General features: G+C 36.9%; 1 protein-coding gene across 1 annotated transcript in view; it reads right to left on the reverse strand.

Moving 5' to 3' along the window:
• GALNT1 (polypeptide N-acetylgalactosaminyltransferase 1) overlaps positions 1-20,349 on the reverse strand; it is a 67,666-nt gene extending 47,317 nt beyond the window's left edge. The window contains exons 1-2 of the mRNA XM_009982358.2: positions 20,184-20,349; positions 1,740-1,968 (exon numbers count right to left, since the gene is read on the reverse strand). Coding sequence (XP_009980660.2) covers positions 1,740-1,878 — 139 coding nt within the window. The 5' untranslated portion in view covers positions 1,879-1,968; positions 20,184-20,349. The remainder of the gene's footprint in view (positions 1-1,739; positions 1,969-20,183) is intronic.
• Between the last annotated feature and the right edge of the window lie 1,115 nt (positions 20,350-21,464).

The raw sequence follows: 21,464 nt of genomic DNA on the forward strand, positions 1-21,464 counted from the left end.
AAAGTCATCTGAACTTTCAACATCAATATATCAAATCAATATTGACTTTGATTGCTACTTGCTAACAGCAAAAAAAAACAAAACTGTTTGCAAGACAGCTCTAAAGAAACATGACATAAGTTATCTGCTTAGCACTGTGTATTAACTTTGCAGGAATTCAAAAAGTGGATCCATTCCTTAACAGTACATCAGTCATCATCATATCTTCAAGAAAGTTTCCCAACTTCTGAAGACAAAAACAAAGAAAAGGCTGGGTTCCTATAAAAGACATACTTCCTACATTACCCTAATTCATTTTCTTGTCACTTTCTTTTCCACTTATTGAAAAAGAAAACCAAAAGATGAAATGCAAGCAACTGAAAATTTAAGTCCGTTCTGCAAAACTCAGATGAACTAGAACCTCTCTAAAGTGTTTGCATGCAGTTGTGGGAACAACAGTTCAGAGGTACTAAGCACAGAGATTCTACATTCCTATACATCGTTGTTCTCTGTGGAGATTTATCAGTCTGTTTTCCTCATTGTGGGGGAAAAAAACAAACCAAAACAAAACTAACATTTCCTAAACATCTCCCCAGTGTTATTCTGTAAGAGAGTAACATTGTTCTTGGAACATTTCAGAAAATTTCCCAGGGAGGTCAAAGTTGTCAATACCAGATGTCAACAGGTGAAAAAGTTTTTTGTGATGGAAACCATTAATTAATTTTGAGTACAGCTGGGTGATCAAACTTAACATCGAGCACCACTGCGTAAGTTTCCTGTAGCAGCAGCAAAACATACTGACACAGCCTTTCTAGTGGGGGAGATACCATACTACAAAAGTAGGTGTTTTAGTAGATCTGGAGGAGGCAGCTGCCTGCAGTTCTAAATGTCTATGTGCTAAGACACTGCAGGGATGAGAATTCTCCCTGCACCAACCCTTTCTCCTATGTGATCAACTATGACGACCTCCCTAAAATAAAGTTGGCAACGTGAATGGTACCAGCTCTCAAAAAAACCCACACTCAGATCATCTTAACTGGTACTCAAAAACTAAGATGATGGTAATGAAACTGAAAGTTTATTTGAAGAGCTTTAGCACTGAATAACACAGCTCTCATTTCAAAGAAAAAGTTACATACATAAGTATGTGCATACATCCCCCCTTATGTTTGTCACTTTTACAGCCAAGTTTATTCTAGTTATTTTCATAAATTGGTTTTCGTTACAACATTCACTGTCCCTTATTGCTATAGCCACTGGACAAATTTTGGCTTAGGAGGGTTTCTGGGTTTGGTTTTTTGTTTGTTTTTTTGGGGGGAGGTGAAGGCAAGGGAAGGGGGTTTGGTTTGGGTTTTTTTTTGCAGGGGCAGAAGACAAGTAAGCTTCGTTGTTGGTTTGATTTGTTTTACCACCAAGTCTACTGAGGTTAACAGTGTCTTTGCTTCCTCACTGGTGGAAATTTAGAACATGCATTAGACTATATTAACATAGCTTATATTCCTGAACTGCTTGTTGCATATTTTATTATTTTTCATATACACTAGTGCTTAAAATTCTACATCTTAAGCAAGCATTTAAGCCTGCAACAAACATCTCAGGCAACACGATTATTCCCTAGTCATTCAAAGAAACATTGAACATTCTGTAACACTTAAATGCTGATGCAATGCTATGTTGTTGGGGCAAAAAATATCAAATGTTTAAGAGGAGCACAATTTTAAATGAGCATCATTTAAAGATTACTCAGGCAGAAAGCTTACCATCTCCAGCAGGCAGGCCTCGTTCCTTTTTCTCATCACATTTGTTGCATTCACTGAAGTACAGCAATAGAAACATATCCAGAAGGACCCAGACCAAAGAGGTGGCAAGGACCACCTTGCAATATGCAAATTTTTTCATGGCACTTTAAGTCAAATACAAAAATAAAAAAGTATAAATAAAAATATCAACAGGTTTCTTTAATCCAGTTTGAGACACCACGTTCTATATCTGCAAGAAAAAAAAAAAAAAAGAAAAAGAAAGTCATAAAAAGTTACCTAAGGACAGCAGATAAAAGTTGAAGTTTTAACTATATTTTAAAGGTAACAATCTAATTACCAAATGCTGTATGTATTAAAATGGATGCTCTATGCACTCCAATGAGATAAAAGGAACAGGGTCGATTAAAGAAGCATAACTCCAGTCTTTTACTACATTAACATTCATCACCTGAATCATTAAAATGAGTGACCAAAACAGAGTGCTCTGCAGAGCTACTGGAGAAGAGGGTAGGCATATCCAATGAAATTTAAAAACTCTCTGGACTCTCTGAAAATCAGAACAAGCCAGATGAATGAGAACCAGGAAGATCTCAGGAAGCAAGGTATTAATCCGTGCTATGTGAAGCCCATGGCTAATATCCCCTCATGCTCCCACCTGCAGTACATACTGATTTTCTGGACCATTACTAGGAACACCAGTCTATAAATGCCTGTATTTTACAGGAAGTCCAACGGCACCTTACACCTTTGCCACAACGACAAATGCTTTGCTTTCAACAAACCAAAAATAAACACCTCTTTTAGTAAAACCTAAACAGTAAGCAAAGGGAAGAAAGTATGCACAAGCCACTGGGACTACTTACTAGGCATTCAAAGCTAAAGGCATCAAATAATAATTTTGGTGCTTAAAGTGATTTTAATAGTTTAATGCTCGATCATAGTGCAAACTTTTATACATTTTCTAACATGTATACGTTAAAATTTTAGAATGCTGATCTTTAGAATTCTCTTTTGTCCTACTCAAATTACAAGCAAGTTTTGTTATAAGGACTGTTTATTTCCATGACTGACAATTGGGTAGAGTAGAATCAAGAACAGCTTTGGGTTTGCTCACTTAAATAAATAAATACAAATTTTAGTGTATTTATTTTACCAACAGGTTCCCCATGAGTGCTGATGTGTTTCAACACAAAGTACTCCCAAAGTATTTCCCAGTGGGAATAGCTTACTTGTTAAAACCAGAATTCCAGATATTCTTAACTTATAAAATAAATGGAAAATAAGACTCTTCAAAAACACACTATAATTTTAAAATTGACATACATACAGTTTCTCTTACTGCTTTCAGTCTAAAATGAAGAATTTAGTGGAAAAGAAAACTTTAATCATAAGCCATGATTATGCAAAACCTCAGCAAAAACCTGTATCACTAAGACTACTCTTTCTTTAGTATTTCATTGTCATAATTTGATTCCTGTCCTTCCTAGCCCCACTACCTTCTTGAGGGAAAATACTATGGCATCCCTCTTCTAAATACAGCTTATTTCTTATTGGCAACAGAGACACTCATGTCTCCATGCATGCCTATACACTTAAGTGGCATAGGTTTGGATGGCATAGCAACGCAGGAGCCTGCAGCCTTCCACTTGTAGAAGGACAGAAGGCTGTATATCCCTCTGCTTCCTGCTTAGGTGCACATCAAACTCCAGGAAAGAGTTGGGTTTGGGATAATCTCAGTCTGCATCTATACAGTTTTGGAATATAAGGATGACTATATAAAATTAATAACTGCAAAAGTATCTGTAGTTAACAGCTTCATAAAACAGGAGTTATGAAATAACCACAATGAAACATTAAGTGAGGTATGGTAAGAAAAAATCCTAGGGGTTGGTCATTTGGGTTTTTCGCTTGTTTCTGTTTTTGTTTTTTTTGTGGTTTTTTGTTTGTGTTTTTTTTTTTTTTTAAATAGATACGAGGATGGGCCTGAGCTCTGGACCTTGGAGTTGCACTATAAAGCTCTATAAAACCATCAGCTTGGTGATCAGCTGCAGTGAAAGAAAAATAACTTGTCACAGACTAATAAGAGAAGAACAGAAACCAAACCATCACTATGCCATTACACAGTATCTGCTTTCTCATCTTGAGCACTGTATGAACATAAAGTCTTGTCATTTCAAAAAGGATATAGAAGGATTAGAAAGGACAAGTAAGAAGGGCAAAAGGACAAAGACAACAAGAAATAGCTTCATTATATGATGTCAGTGAAGAGAGTAGCATTCTTCCTTGCTGGAAAAGATGTTACTTAAATCAAACAGTTCTATAAAATCAAAAGCTGCATGGAGATAGTACACAGAAAACAACTGTTGCCTGTTACTTCTTGTATTGGCAGGAATCAAGTGAATTTAGCAGAAAGAGGTTTAAAAACAAAAGGATAGTATTCCACAAAATGTATAGTTATGCAGGGGAACTGCCTGCCATAGTACAGTGCCAGTGCTGCAAGTCAATTCATCAGCTATTAAAAACTAAGCCCTCACCCGTGCTTCAGGCAGTCCCTGACTGTGGCTGTCAAGTCACTGCATGCTAGGAGAGCACTGTGAGGAAGTATCATTACTATTTCTCCTGTTCTTTCCCCTAGATACACACTATCAACCATTGGCAGAAACAAATACTGTACACAGATGAAATCTGTCTGACATATAAACCCACCATGAGGCTGGTTTCTTCTTTTGCTTTAATTTGGGGCACCACAGAAATGATCTGGCAAAGAATCAAGTCATACCACCACCCTGCTTGTACTTAAAGAAAACAAATGCTAATTAAAAATAATTATTTTAAAAGAAAAATATAAATTCTTATAATCTCAGAGTTCTTGAGGTCTAGACTCATGAGATACTAGACTGTAAAAGAAAGTGTAAAACATACAAGAGCACAGAGCTTAGGGGTCCTCAAATTAGCAAGACACCAGGGGGAGAACTGTAATCTAGACTTTCTGTCCATAAAAATACCAACTACATCAAGTGTTTTAAATGCATAGGCTGCCACTATATCTTCCTCTAACGCAAGAAAATTCCTTTGAGAGTTCAGTGAAATGTCAAAAAGACACTTTGTGAACCCTTTGAATCCTTTGAGGGTTCAGGGAAGCATCTCTTAATAAGAGACATCAACGCAAAAGTTCAACACACACTAGTCACCATCAATAAGGCTCATCCCTGTACCTTCAGACAAAGGCTCTCACTCCCTTGGACAGTTTACCATCTCATGAATTACTCCATATTTTTACTACTGTTTTTATGACAGCACTTCCACTGTCTGCTTATCAGTCGAATTCAGGCAGCACAGCAGTGAAGCAAAGGGACCCAGAAACTCTGCTGAAGCAACTGCCTGTAGCATACTAGAGCCTTGACCCAGACAGAGCTCTGGAAGAGGACTCCACTACCCAGGGCTTGGTCTCTAAGAAATGCTAGGTATGTCACTAGTGCAGGAACAGTGGCAGTGGCCTCACCCATGGGAGGGGTGCTTTGCCTGAGGTGCTGTTCTTCAGTGGAAGGAGCTACAGGACAAAGTGGGCAGCCTGGTACACCATGAACAAGAGCCAACAGTAGACAGGTCTTCACAGAGACCTTGCAGCACCACAAGCCTGAGCCCCATGATACAAGGAAGAAGAGACAGCTAGGCATTGTACTCAAAGGATGAGTGGATGGAAACTACCAAGATGGGGGCTGGGTGAGGGACAAATCCAGGAAATTAGTGACTTGTGGGAACAGAAGGAAAGCCTGCAGATGTGCATTTCCAGAACCGTTATACTGCCTGGGATGCTGTTGAAAAACTGATGTCTGCTCGAGTTCAGCTCTTAGACAATCACCCCTTGGCTATTCATCTATATATAAATCAATGCTACTGCCGGGTGTGAGCCTAAGCACATGAGCAGTGATTGCAGAGGTTGGGGGTGGAGGGCGTAGCAGGCATGAGACACAGGTACTGCTCTCCTCAATTGCTTCAGTGGGAAGGCAAGATTCAGGCAGGAGCACACACAGTCTATCAACATCTGGCTGCACGCTGGTGTCAAAGACAGGCTTCTGAGACAACAGGATCCTTTTTGAGGAATGAGGGCTGCTGGCCAGTGTCTGCATGACGAAGCAAGGCAAGCAGTACCGTGAACAGACTCTTGCACTTCTGTGAAATACAAAGAAGGTAGAAGCAGAGCTCCTTTGGAGGAATATAGAAACATCTATATTGAGGAAGAACTTCTTCACAGTAAGGGTAACAGAACACTGGAACAGGCTGCCCAGAGAGGTTGTGGAGTCTCCTTCTCTGGAGATGTTCAAAACCCGCCTGGACGTGTTCTTGTGTGATCTGATCTAGGTGGTCCTGCTCTGGCAGGGGGACTGGACTAGATGATCCTTTGAGGTCCCTTCCAATCCCTAACATTCTGTGATTCTGTGATCTCCCGAGCATGTGAGGAGGTACTGAGGGAACCATGGAGTTCAAGTTTGGAAGAAACAAGAGCAGTGACAAGAAAGGCATGTGTAAGGACACTGGCAAAAGAACAGCTGAGAATAACACCCACTGCTCAGTGGAGCAGCTCAGATCTGGTGACAATGAGTGTGGAAAAGGCTGAGATACTCTGTGCCTTTTTGCCACCTTTGTTACTGAGCGCCCCAGATCAGAGTCTAGTGCCAGAGTCTGTGGGAGTGAAACTTCACATGCAGTACAGGATAAGTTAGGAATCTCTTAAGCCACTTGGACACGTGCAACTCCATGGCACCAGATAGGAGGCATCTGAGGCTGCTGAAGGAGCAGACTGATCTTACTGCAAGGTCATTCTCTATCATCTCTGAAAGGTCACGGTGATCCAGAATTGCCTCAGAAATAGGAAAAAAGCTATCACGAAGGAAAAGCAGGATCTGCAGAACCATCTGCTAGTCAGTCTCACTTCAGTTCCTGCAAAGATTATGGAACAAATCCTCCCGGAATCTACATACACAAAAAAAACCCACACCAAACAACACACAAAAGGGCAACTGGGAAAAGACAGTACAGATTCATCAAGGGCACATCATACTTGACCAACCTGGCAACTTGCTTTAAGGAGAGCAAGGGAAGAGCAGTGAATGCTGTTTACCTTCACTTTTAACAGAGACTGTAACAGTCTTCCAGAGTACTTTGTCAGAACTGAGTGAGACATGACCTGAAGAAGTGGGCTACCAGGTGGGTGGACTGCTAGCTCGACCACCAGGCTCTATGGGTTTTGACCAGCACTACAAACTCCAGCTGACAGACATTCACCAATGTTGTCCTTCAGTGGTCAAAACTGGAGCTAATACTGGTTAGTGTCTTTACTGAGAGCTTGGGGGATGGGACTGAATGCACGCTCAGCAAGGCTGCTGGTGACACCCAACTGGGGATGGAACATGTAAATGATAAACTGAAACAGTACCCTGGAACAGCCCTGGCTGGCCAACCCAGGGGACATCCAAGGGCTAGAAAAACAGGCACACTGAAAACCTCAAAAAGTTCAATAAATGCAATTATCAAAGTCCTGTACCCAGCATGGAATAACCTTATTATCTGTATAGGCTGCGTGTCAACAGGCGAGGAAGCTGCTTTGCAGAAGGAAACCTTTGGAGCCTGATAGCAACTTTAACATGAATCAGCAGTGTGTCCTTAAAACAAAGAAAGTCAACTGCACCTATATACACGTCTGGTAACCACAGCAAGAATCCCAAAATGCATAGGTGTTTAATAATTGCCTTTGTTACTGAGTAATGTAATAAACCTGAAGATTTTTGCAAAACCAGGTATTTTTCCTCCCTTCAAAATACTGGATAATAGATAACAAAACCTTTACACCATGGTAGTATTAAAAACACATTGGAAAGTGTAGAAACAGAGGTTGTAACTTATCAAGAATAAAGTGAAAGAAGGAAAAATGGGTATGTTCAAGTCTTGTTACTGATTACTCCCTCCCGTCTGACAAAATCCATAGTACACTTGACACTATAGAAAAAGGTCATCTTTAAAATTACTGCTCATATAAGGTGCATTGTTTCACTTTACCACCTCTTTTACTAACGCAGTTGGCATGGGAAATAATGCTTACTCTTTTCGGTATGACACACGACTACTAAGTCGTTTTTATCTTTGGATCAACTTCATCTTTGTTTATACTAGTAATCAGTCTTCAACACACCTTTAACAGACTTGATGAAGGATTTCATTGCCTTTATTCAACTAAATGAGGATTCTGCACTGGATACGGCACCTAAACAGACAAAGCTGATGTTTTCCAGACTTTCAGATATGAATAAACAGAAGCTGGCACAAAGTAAGGGCTCATCAAAATCCTGACACAACATTTGCTATTTCTAAGCTATTAATATCAATTTAAACTAAATGGAAAGTGATAACTGAACAACATCTACGGAAAGATTGATGGCCTACATGAAACTGAATTTTAAGCTTCTTCTATTTAGTAATGAGGGAGGAAAGACTGGCATACTCTAGGTAGCATATTAGGCATATGTACAGATTTTTGCGCAAACTTTAAAAAATGAACCAAATGCAAATTGTCAATATGAGCATTGTATAAAACTCCATATATCTCAACTATTAATGAGGCCTATCCAGTTGAGTAGTCTATATTTGAAAACAGAAGTGATGCCAACACTAGACTTAGGTTTCAGAACTACTTTTGATACTGTGATGTTTGTTTTTTCCCTTTTTACTGGCCTGTGCTGTTAAATTGGTTTCAGTGCTTGTTTGCAGAGAGCTCATAACCATCAGCTCATCAGTAAATATGTCAGTTTGAGGATAAACAAAAGTGTTCCCTAGTCTCAATGTTATAAAAGTAAATGTAAAAATAATTCAAATCAGAGGGTCAATCCATCACCTGCAGAAAATAGGTGTACTGTGTGTCTTCTTCACAGAAACAAATACATCTGGTAAACTTGATCAGACAAAAAAAAAAAACCATTCATGAGCTCAAGGATGCCAGTACTCTCTTCCACTCAGAAGTTAACACAGAGAGAAGTATCTTTCATTGGGCTACACACTTCTTTGACAGATTTTGAAAGATTTCAGTATTCAAGTCATATGGTCATCTGTTCAGTACAATTCAGTAACAGTAAGTTCTGCAGAAGTTATGAGACAAAACAGATCATACTAGTCTGAGCACTACAAGAACAATTCATTAAAAGCAAACCCACTCTTCAGAAAAATCTGAGAAATGTAGGTCAGTAAAATCAATTTCTATTCTTCTTGCTATGTGCAAGAAGACTACACTTAATTCATTAGAAGTGAATTTTCAATTCATAAGTCAATTTTTTAAATTGACCATTTGAAAAAAAAAGCTATCAATTATGTTTCTAAAACTAGGCCTTGGAATGAATGAAGAACAAAACAGAAACATGGGAGTAGCTGACTACACTTGAAAAAACAAGGATGAACTTAATACACAAAGGCAGAAGTTAGAAGTTCATTAAGGCTTTCCTATAGATAAACTAGAATGCATAAACATGCTTATAAAAGTAGAGGCTCTTGTGAGATGAAAATCTGGCTCATCACATAGAAAAGCATTGCCAAAAATGGAACAATAGGCATGTATTCCATCCACAATTTCGTCAAACTGTTTATAACTGTATGGAACTAAGTCACCGTGCACTTGAACCTTTGATTCTCCTGGTTTACTTATCTAAGTAGTCTTTACTTAACCTCTAAACTTTTATGATTAATTCTAATTACTTCTACAGATAGGAGTATTTAGTGCTTTCCTTACTAGAGTAAGGAAACAACATTTCTAAACTGAGCAGAAACACTTTCAAAACCAAGTTCTTCTTTCAGTTACTACAAGAAAATTAATTTAAAATAAATTGCTATTTCAGAATCTATGCTTTTCAGAAACATCTTAACTACAATCATTTAACTTCTAAAACCAGTTTATCATTTTTCAAATTAGAGTGCTTAACAGTTTCTCAAATGAGTTTGTAAGCAGCTTGTACCATCTTGATTAAATCTCCTCAAAATTTTCCAAGAAATCAAGCGAGCATTTGGTCAACACTTTCAAGCAGTTCCCAGTCCTGAACTGTCCTTCCTGATTCTCTTCCTAATCAGTGCTATTCAAATAAAAATGATAATTTTCATATTAATAACTACTTATTATGGCCCAAATGTTAATTATAGTAGAAATATAGTTTTCCTCCATTTAAGAAAGGCAAAATATGTGAAAGTTAATTGCAACAGGGACAAGGAAATGTAGATGATGAAATAAAAACTACTGAGATTACCTACTCTGGTAAAACCAGGATAGTCTGTATAATCCCTTCTATAGGGTCCAGGAAGAACTGCCATGTGAGATTTCAAAGTGTAATAGTAGAAAAGTATAGTAATTTACTACATATACTAACTGAAACATGTATAAATGCAAGGATATTCAGAAGGACAGCAAGTTGTCCAGACATGTATGGTTAGTTTAATATAGCAAAATATATGAATACTGCATTGACATAGCATACATTAATGTTGTAATTAATACAGTATATAGTATACGAATACTGCAAATCTTTCTAGAACAGACTGAGTGAATGATCAGGGATATAAGTAGATCAGAAGTTGGATAAAAACCAATATAATTTGATAAAATTAGAACAGCGTAAATTTCATTCAATCTATTCAATCTATAACAGACTTCAAAGTTACTGTTGTCAGCTAGTGCGAAACATTTTAAATATAGCTCTCACAAGGAAAATTGTTAATTAAGGTGAGGAAGATCAAAATAGAAAAAATAATACGGGTAAACAAGATGAGTACAAGAAAGACTGTACAGATTTATAAAAAAAAAAAAAGAGTAAGCCGACGAGAATGCACCTTCAATAATCTGGCAACTATTTTCTTTAGTAATCTTGGTGCTAGATCTAGATGGGTGGTCTCAAGACCTGTTGCTGTTAAAAAGGAACAAGTGATAAGGTAGAAAGAAAGATGGTTTTGTGGACTGGAATAACAGAATTGACATGACATTTAATAAAATACATTCAGTAGTATGCATTAGAGTATGTAACTTTGCTATCAGCTGAAGAGCTTCAATAAAGTAAAGGTTCATAAGGTGAGCTGCTGCTGTCACCCAGTCATGGATAAAAGGTCAACAAAAGTTTTGTGTGCATCACTTAAGTATTTTCCTTAGATATAAAAACAGAAACCATTTTATGATGCACTAGTATTTCACAAGGGAAGGGCAGAAGGAGAGCTGTGTATTCGGCAAAGATGTTTCAAAGCAGAGTCCTGTGGATTTCTAAAAGACCCCTGCAGAGGATTGGACACTGATCCCAGCAGTCCTTCCTACTGCCACTCTTCCAGCCTGGAATTCATAGAATAAGAAGCACAAATGAAAAGGCCTAAATTAATTGCTTCCAGAAGCAAATGCAGATGCCAGATCTTTGTCATAAAACTCCTCCATATCAGCTCAGTGTTTGAGAGGGGAGACTGGTGGAGTGTTTGTTTTTAAGTTGGTCTTTTCGAAGGGAGAAAAAAAAAATCAAAACCAAATAGCCACACTCATGGATTCCTCTAATGCCAACTTCTCCCATTAGATCGTTTTCAAGAATAAAGTAAAAGATTATTTACAGAATTACTCAAATGAAAGTCTTTGAAAGGCCTTCTTAAGTTACTTCTTTTCCCCAGCCGTAGTCAATATTTTTTGGACTGACTTTCAGAAAGCCGTATCTTGCTTGCAGGAAGAAACTGCAATGGGCAAGATTTCAAAGGACTAGATGAACAATATTTTAATCAAATAATAAAAGTTCAAAACCAATTTAATCCTCAGATTTTGAGTTCACATTCTTTTTTACAACAATTTTTGCTATACAAGAAAAAGAATAAATTGATCCAGGAGAGAGACGAAATATTCCCTATCAGAATATCACTGTAAATATTACAAGAGCTCAAGAGGATAGCTAAGATTTTGAAACCAAGAATACAATAAAAGTACAAAGACTACTGCTGTCACACAAACATCCGAGATTTGCCAGACTCCTATTCCATAACTTTAAAGTAACTTTCAAATGTCTGAGGCAATAATTTCATTTTTGTCCACTCTCTAGGTTGAATGAAAATTATCTAAAAATAGACAGATTTATTCAAGGATCCTTCAGACATTTCCATTCTCTCAACAGCTTTGAGATTTAAAATATACTTCTATTATGCCCAGTGAACAATCAGTATACACCACTCAATATTGCCAATCCTGTACAAAAAACCCTATACATCTTACAATACTGCTTCAAATATTAGGAGTCTATCACTAGTTCAATTTAATTACAACATATAACAAAATGAACACACAAAACACAAGCTAGTACATTGAAGCTAATAGCAATAAGCTTTTGTATAGGCATTTAGTTACTGGGTATTACAGTACGGGCAGGTAAGTTCAAACCACTGTTCTTCATATCTTTTCCTTCTTACATTGAACAGCAGATATTGCCTCTCCTGACAGCTACAGAATAGGTAATCCTTTTAGGAAAGCAGATTTATAAGCCGACAGACAGTTATTTCTTTTCCTGAAACAACTGCAATCTTAAATTGGGCTACTGACGCCTCAGATGCTGACAGGAAGCAAACATTCCTCTTCGAAGCCACAGCTACTTCACATACACACTCTGGGAGGGCTACTGAGTGTGCCTGACTTAGAGTAACAGCCAGCTAGAGAATACAGACAGTATTTTCATCAGTGAGTATCGCAGGCAGCAGGAAGACAATGAGCAATTCACAAGTGAAAAGCTTTTGTTATTAACTGCAGCAAGAGAGGATTTTAATGTCAGTGCTAGCAACGCACCAAGCTCGTAAATCCCCAACATACAATAATTAATGCCTGAAGATGCATCAATAAGATCTATTTGAGCCTTCTGCTCCCTTCACAGAGGCCTGAGGTGGGATTTTCTTTGCTTTTTCTTTTTCAAAGATTCACAGTTGGTGACCCAGCACTTAGCTTTTTCAGTACAGCAACTCTCCTGCCAATCAGCATCCCAGAGCTATAAACTGACTCCAATCTTTAATAAATCCCTGAAGAGCTGTTCTAGCTGGTCTTCCAATCTCAACACAAGAGTTGAGAGAAAACCCGGGTCACATCAGCACAGGTGTCCTAGGTGAAGACCTCCATTTCCTCAAGAAAAACAATTTTGTGATGTGAGCTACAGACCTTGCAAGTTCATCATTACTTGGAAGAAACATGGGTTTTTTTTTTTTAAACTAAGCAATTTTAGCCTCCCTATCAGAGCTAAATGCCAGTTCCAAGGCTCTTAAGAAATAAAATGCTGAACTACCCAAAATTTATATTACAACAGGATAGTGTCACAGTAGTAGAGATTAGGCTATTAGTATACTCTTCATTGTCTGCAACGAAAAACTGTAAACACCTCCGCATGTTTTAGATATTCAGGCTTGTGACATGATGTAACGCAGCATGAAGGCTTCTAGCCAAAAGCAGCACCATTTGGCCTTACAAGACATATGTTCACGAAAACCAAATGCAGGGAAGCAGTCAAGAATTGCTAATAATCAAGAAGTCAAACATTCTGAAGTCTATTTGAAATCATCTGACAGATGCAAGATGAGCTATAAGTAGAACAGGTTAGCTGACAGGATTTCTTTTAAAGTTAAAATTCCTGCTGAAAAAAATTGCATCTACTATTGCGAGCAATCTTCTTTACGAAATTATATGTGCTAGATTAGACTCATGTGGAAGTGAAACCACAGTAAGCTGTTCCATATTCTCAGTGTTCGTATTTTCCATCTTCCTGTATAATGTTTCTGCATAGTCCAGAAAATCAAATTTACTTCCAAATTTTTTAAGTTCTACATAAAATATCAAACTGCAAACTCAGTTTTTACCAGTTGAGACTGAACTAAACCAAGTACTATCTTTATCAATGGATTACTGTCCATACAGGTATGTCAAATACTGAATAGTTTTTTCTGCAGATGATACTTTCTTCAGCCTGCACGTCAACAGCTATAAACATTGCTTTTGAAGCATTTTGAGGAAATAAGTAAATTCTTCTTTAAAACACTGATAAACACAAAGGGGGTTGGAATTTACCCTCTATTCTGCTATTAAAATAGAAGTTAGAAGAAAAGAAAACTCCCAACTCAGATGTCAGTATTAAAGAAACACAAATTTCAAGGAGAAATCTTTGACTACTGAAAGGTCAAAAGAATTCACAATCGCCAGGCTAGTTACACATTTTTCATAGACCAAGACCTAAGCGGGCTATGAACAATCAAGTGAATAAATCTTTTGCACAACAATCTTGCAACCTTCCTCACGTTAGGAGAAATTGTTAAATCTTGCAAGCTAAGTCTCAAATGTTGTAAAACACCCGAACACCATAAAGCTTCTGATTATTCTTTAGATATGTATCAAAGCCAAAAGCTAGAGTCGAATAAAATTGTTCATTAATTCTTCAAACACTTTTAAAGACAGCAGAAAATTACATAGGCAAATAGTCATCATTAAGGATGAATCACTAATGGGCAAGAATTTGAATTAATGAAAAGCAGAGTCAGCTAATTAGAAAAAAGATTATAAAGGAGATTTCTGGAAACATGGGGTAAATTGCAGTGAGCAGATTCAACCATCCTCACGTGAGTAACTGCAGAAACCTCTAATCCTGAAAACTTGCTATTGGAGATTAAAAATCCAGAAGGGGAACTTGAAGAAATACCAAATATATCTACAGAACATTTTTTTCTCTGCCTTCAATATATGTGGAAAGTACTCAAAAAATTGTAAGCGTTCTTGAAGAAAAGCTTTGAAAACAATACAGGTAAAGAAAAATTGATGTCACATGCTGGCACCATAGGGTGTTTATCCTATAGAGAAGCTGGCTGGATTCTGCCTGGAGTAACTGCTGAACTTGCTGACAAAGCAAATACAGCAGATATCAAGTTAAAAACTGCTGAATAGGATAATGTATGTGACTAAACATGAAGACTTGAAGAATTAGGAAATCTAATTTGATAAAATAAGGATGACAATCATTTAACATAGTGGGTTACATTATCTCAAGTAAAATGAGGAATAGCAAAGAATTCAAAGGTTTTAACACATTTTGCTTCCCATCTCTTTAACAGTGATGCTGCAGACAGTTTAAAAAAAAATAATTAAAAATACCACACAAACCCCACCACACCTAGGGAAACACAAAAATTCTAACCAAAAGTAGCTCAGCAGGTTTACAGGGCTAAACACTTTTTGAAATACAGAGAAAACATCAGAGCTCCATCCAAAAAAACCTAGCACCCCCAAAAAAAATTACAACATATATTTGTTTCTCTTTCTAGAGAAAAAAAAGTCTGATCAGATAGGGAGAAAAAAGAAAAGTTATCATTGTCCAATTTTTTGACACGTTCATGAAATTATTGCAACGTTTCTCACAAAGACTTGTGCCCCTTTGCTATGTCCATATGTAAACATAAATTCTACATAGAAAGCAAATGGCTGTATTTATACAGACAGGCCATATAGCTCTTAAGCACACGTTCACGCACAAAGTCTGTTTTCACATCATAAAGCTGGCTGCTCAGCAGGTAACTTCTGCTGCTAACAACTGTTTTGCTTTTAATTAACATGCACAGTATTGCACTAAGGATAAGATTCTTCATATCCGTCCTTCACTTTCCCTCTTACTTATACTCCCCTTGCTTTAGATTTAGTTTTTCTTAATTCTGTCTCCCCAGAGATCTCTTGATAACACAAGCTTGAGAAATACCATGCTTTAAGTTCTTTATTTCCATTGTCAACTCATGCAAATGTACATATGGTATAAAAAGAACAACCATGAGATTTTCTTTAAGGACTCAAATTCGTCCATATAAAGTCTATTTCTAGAGTAGGCGATGTTTGTATTTTGGGTTCTGCTTTGGGTAGGTAAACAAGAACAGAACTGTCAGATAAAAAGCTAAATAGGCAGACTAATAAAGCAGACTTCTGGAAACCCTTTAGAATTTGGGATCATTTGCAAGACTGGATAAGGAAAGAAGAAACTGAAAGGGAGAAGTTGCTGTACTAGTTTGTAAACAGCCCAATATGGCAATGGCTCTTCTGCAGGACTAGAGTGCTGGATACTTTCTTTGTCCCCATGGCATCTTGGTCTTCAGCACTGATACTGGTATTTCCACAGAATCGGAACTTAAACTCTAGAATTCAGACTTCAGGAGAGCTAGAGGTTTGTATGCTGAAGCACCTGTGATGACTGACAGTACAAGAGAATTTACAGAAGTATCAGTACTGTCTATTTTGGATTGTTGCAAAGGCTAGTTTCACATTTTGGGACATTCTCACAAAAGTCTACTCTCCCTTTCCTTTTCACTGCATTTTCTCCTTTGATACTCAAGCAAACTATTCTTAACTCTCAGGCACTTAGCAGCTCTGATCAATTCTGTTCCATGCAAGCAGATGCAGTCTCCTTCCCACACTGCTCTTAAATCTACATCTCCTGAGTTGCTACCATACAAATAAAAATTAAGATAGGTGAAGTAGAGACAAGATGAAAAAGTGATCCTTTGTTGCTGCTGGAATCAAGACTATTTAACAAAAGGAGAAGGAAGGAGGAAAAGGAGAAGTTAAAACTCCACCTAAGAAATATACAGCTGCCCCTATGATTCAAAAAACCTGAAGCACACAGTACTCACCTACCCACCAAATATGTCTTTCTGTAACTGTAAAAGGAGACAATTATAAATGACAGACCTAAGAACAGAAATTTTAATTGACCACGGACATACACCCAGCTCATTATAAGTTATCAGCAGGCAGAGCTTCCATATTCCATAAAAGAGGGGAAAGAACTCAGTTTGACCCACCCTGGTCACAAGCCAGTCTTAATGCAAAATAAATGAAACTGTTTTTATATTAGTAGTCCCTAGAAACATGAATACATGAAAAAGCTAGATTGGCAGACAAAAATAAAAAGCCCAACTGAATAGACATGAAAGATCGGCAGAAATTTGAAGGCAAACAAAAAAAGACAATATATGGCCACCAAGCAGAACAAAATCAATTTTAATTGGAGAATACTAAGACTATATAGAAAAAAAACCCAAAGACTATAAAGGAAAAGAAATCCACTCTATTAATTTCATTGTAAACAGCTTTGTCCTCTCACCCTTGCTCTAAACCAGATATATTAGATAATCATATCAAAAGATATTTACTTCATTTGTCAGTATTTCCAGATAAACTAAACACTGGCTACACTGAAGACTGTTCTCAGACTCATCTCCAAAACTACAGTAAATATTTTAAACTTCTTTATATTCAGTAGAGTAGTACTTCCAAACAATTAAGCAAAAAAAAAAAAAAAATCCTCTAGTTAAACTTGGTTTGCTGAAACTTTAAAAATACAAAGTATGAACATTGAGACCAAGAGCATGTTGTATTTAAATGCAGCCAAGTGTGACAACGAATGTCTTGGTTTTATAGTTTTTCAGAATAAACGTTCTACTGCACTCTGGACACACCATTATAAAAAGCATACTATTATTAATGAGAGAAAACGTAACAACAAAGAAAAAGGTCTACATCAAACAGGGGTATAAATTTAAAGAAGCTCTAGGGTAGCCCTATAAGTCACTGTAATCACAGCATTTCTGCAGGAAATTCCACTTTGGATTTCCAAACGTTAAACAGAACCACTGAGCACTCTTCCCAACTTTTGACTTCATCGAAAGATAAAAAAAAATAATTCACATTCAAGCTCATATTTGATCAAAAGCAGCAGTATGGAAACAATAAAGTTCAGTTCTACAGAAAACAGCAATCTTGTTTTGCTAACAGCTTCAAAAATCTGTAGTTTTTTAAAACAAGAACAAACCTATCATATTTTGAGCTTCTTTGTGAAAGAAAGTGCTAGAAAACATGCACACACACACAAAAAAAAAAATCAATAAAACAGCAAAAAATTAGTTTTCACTTAGATCATGGGAAGTATTTTAAAAAGTCATTTCACAGGAAAATACTACGTTTTCATCATTCTGTAATAAATGCTTTTCCAATGTTGCTGGATTTTATTTCTTCATTCTCTAGGAGAAAAACGGCAGATTCGCTCACATGTTAAAATTTCAAAACTGTATTCTTACAGCTAGTGATTCCAAAAAATGTTTTCCATCTGGCTTAACTTGAAAGTTTTCATCCTAATATGAAAAAAGTTTGTTAAATTTAAATAAAATAGCCATTATCAAGACATAGGCATTGAATCAGTAAGGGAAAAAAATAAAATCTAGAATTTGTTATTTGTTGCACTGTGCAGCAGTCCAGAGAAATCTGAAGATTGTGATATGTAATTTAAAGCAGAATCAATATTTCTTGAAAAAGTTCACTTGTTTTCCAGTTATCTGTAAGATTGAGGCTAACAATTTTCTCCATAGTTGTAACAATGAGTATAACATTAGGTATGGCAGATATGTATGAGACTCTAGTAAATTACTTAAGATTTTTTTCAAATACTCAGGTGCTTATTACTTCACTAATTTTTTTCCAGAAGTTGTCAGGCACTTTGTAAAAACCAGCTAATGTATTTAATTTGACACATCATTTTTAAAGCTATAAACCTGGTAGCAACTTAAACTTTTTTACAATTCAAAACGCATATCTGACTAGAAGCCAAGAGAGAAACAGGTCACCATAAAAAAAGGTTAATGTGTCAGAAAACATTAGAAAAGGGAATATGATGGAACTGTTTTGCAAATTCAGCTACATATTAATTGGAGACCACAGCATTTGAGTAATACAATCACTTTTTAAAATTTAGATTAAATCAGATACTTTTAAAGTCACTTAAAATTCCATGCTTCAATTCATTTAAAATTACTTTTCAGTAACTTTTCTGAAAGATTTCCAGCTTCCCTGAAGATACTAGAATCTTTACAACAAGAAAGATTAGACATGTCTGAAAAGTTATACTACATGATTAAAGATTCATCAACACACTACTATGTAAGTAGTTGCTACTCCATCTTCTCTCTCATTCCAGCATGCTGGCCTTCTGCTTTGCCAGCAAAAATTTACACAGCAATGAAGAAACTCAATCAGAGAACTAATACAACTGAAAAATAACCAAGAACATTTGTGTTTTTTCAGCCACACCCAGTGCAGACCCAAAGTAAAGAATGCAGACCAATCAAGTATGCCCCTCAACACCAGTTATTTCCACTCAAATCTTTTACCTCATTAAACCCACGATTAGTCACCAAGCACAGAAGAGGTGGCTAGGTTACAGCAAAAGAAATAGCATTGGATCTACAACTTGAGAGGCCATAAGCACTAAACCCAGAAATAAAAAATTTGCTCTGCTTTTTTTTTTACCCTAAATTTTTAATTCTTATTAGCCTGTTATTATTTAACAGTATTAGGTAGTTATTTTGGATATATTTTTCCCTCTCCCCTAAACTGATGCTTGTTCAAACTATACTGTAACCACTGAATTTAAGAGTACATGCCAGATTAAGACCTTCTGAAGGTGACTGAAAAAGGATCTACTGAGACCTGAAACAGGTTTTTCTCTTTTTACCCCACTCAATCTGAACTTCAAAGCTGGCCCCAATGAGTTCTTCAGAAGGTTAGTTTTCACAGACTGAGTTATGAAAGGGGTGCTAACAGGTTTGCCGAAAATAAAAAAAATCAAGGTGAAAAATAAGCACAAAATGTCAGTATCAAAAATATCAAGTGGATGACATTTAACACACTAAATACAACTGAACTGCTTATTCTTCTCTGCCAAAGGAAACAGACTAGTCCTACCATGTCTTTGTCCACCTGTCCCATTAAGCTTTGGTTCGCCATGTCATTTCAATTAAGCTTAAAAAAACAGTGGCAAACGGGAGATGCACGCAGAGAGAAGGCTTGTCAAAACTTAGTTGTTAAACACCTCATTGGGCAGCCAGTGACTATACAGTGATAGTTTAATAAGTCATCTCTTGTCTGACAAGGATGCTTTAAGGGAACTGTGTTTACTGTAGAAACATGGGAAATAAAAAAAATAGGCTTTCTTAGTTCAGCTGGATGGAACATTGATCTGAATTCCAGCTCATTGGATTAGATCACTCTTTTCAGGATGATAGCATACTGAGAGAGTAAAGTTAAGTTTAGAAGAACTAAAAGTGAGATAGCTTTACGCACTTGGATATAATGCTTTCCAATACCCAGAGGTAACCACAGTAACCAATAAATTAGGCTTGTGTTAATATCTAAAGGGATTCTTACGGACACCTGTTCAATAGCTGCAGACAACTGAACTGGTCCACAAGGACTGTGAAGGAATGGAAAAGTATGGAATACTCAACGACAAAGTAGTAGAATACATGCAGTCTAAGTGCTCCCTTTACTTTAAGATACATCCAAAGCAGACAGACCTGAACAAAGTACCAAAAAATTCCGGGATCACATTTTATACTAACCTCCTCTGCAGGTTTACAGCCATCTGGATGGTCCACTAGCTCTGGTGGCAAAATCCTGATACATTGCTGCAGAGTGCCTGTGGTTGGAACCGTAAAGCAACGGGTTGGCCTAAGCCATTCTGACATGAACACAGAAGCAAAAGAAGAGGTCTTCCATCCACCAGGTCTTAAGGCTGTCCTAGAAGAAGAACAGAAATTGAAGTAAGTTCCCCACTCAATTGTGGCAGAGCTTGAGGTGGAAGGTGAAGGGGAGGCAAGTTTCCCAGCATTTAAGACTTCAATATCCTGTGCAAGGCAGAAGGAGCCAAAAGATTGCTTCTAAAAAGAGGCAGTGAACTGAGCCTGTGAGGAAAACAACATATGCAGAGTAGAGTGGAGAGGTGGAACAAGTCATCAAAATTTTTTAGCCTTTCAGATGATATGATCTCAGTGGGAGGACTGCCTGTCCTCCCAAATAAGCAGTTATCTATTTTTGAGTTCTATATATGTCGGCCTCTATCCAATCATGAACACTTAGCACAACAAACTATGAATTGTTCTTGATAAGGCTAGAAAACAGCCTCCTCAACAGCACACATTCACATGAGCAGCTCTCCAGATGATGATTCTTTTGGACTAAGTTTTCCCATACATATTCTAGTTCCTAGATGTAGAGAGGTTTTTGCACTCTTTCATCTCTCGCCCACAATTTAAACATTAGCATTTATAATCACAGCTTTTGCAAAAAAAAAAAAAAAAGGTGTTATTAAACTAACACAGACCTGATGCTTAAGTAGTAATGCTTTTTTAGTTCTAAAAAAAAGTGACACCTGAAAAACGATGCCTGAGCCTTTCCAAGTGTTATGTGTTAAAATTTTAGCTATATTGAATGAATTCCTTCAAATCTTTTCCTTTATCCACTTAATATAGCAATATGTGAAGGAAATTCTAAGCAGCTGAAAAGGAAACAAAATATCCTAACAGACGAGTAGATTTTTTTCAGTTTTTAATGCACTTGTAACTTGCCTATACTTAAGTAATACTTGCCATATATTATGAGCTTATGTGTCATATTTGTTGTATTGTATATGAGCCTACTAAGTTATTCAAGTTTATTGCTCTACCTGTTTAAACTGTTAGCTTTATTTATCACCTGTCCAGATGGAAAATTATGCACAAAGGAGAAAAAAAGTAAGATGCTGACACTATGATAACATGACATGGTAAGGAAAGCTAAGATTGGCAGTGACAGAAAAGATGTTTGTCAACTGCTTATTCTGAAACAAATTATTACCCCAGTAC

Source organism: Tauraco erythrolophus, chromosome 3, assembly GCF_009769465.1.
Source record: "Tauraco erythrolophus isolate bTauEry1 chromosome 3, bTauEry1.pri, whole genome shotgun sequence".
NCBI lineage: Eukaryota > Metazoa > Chordata > Aves > Musophagiformes > Musophagidae > Tauraco > Tauraco erythrolophus.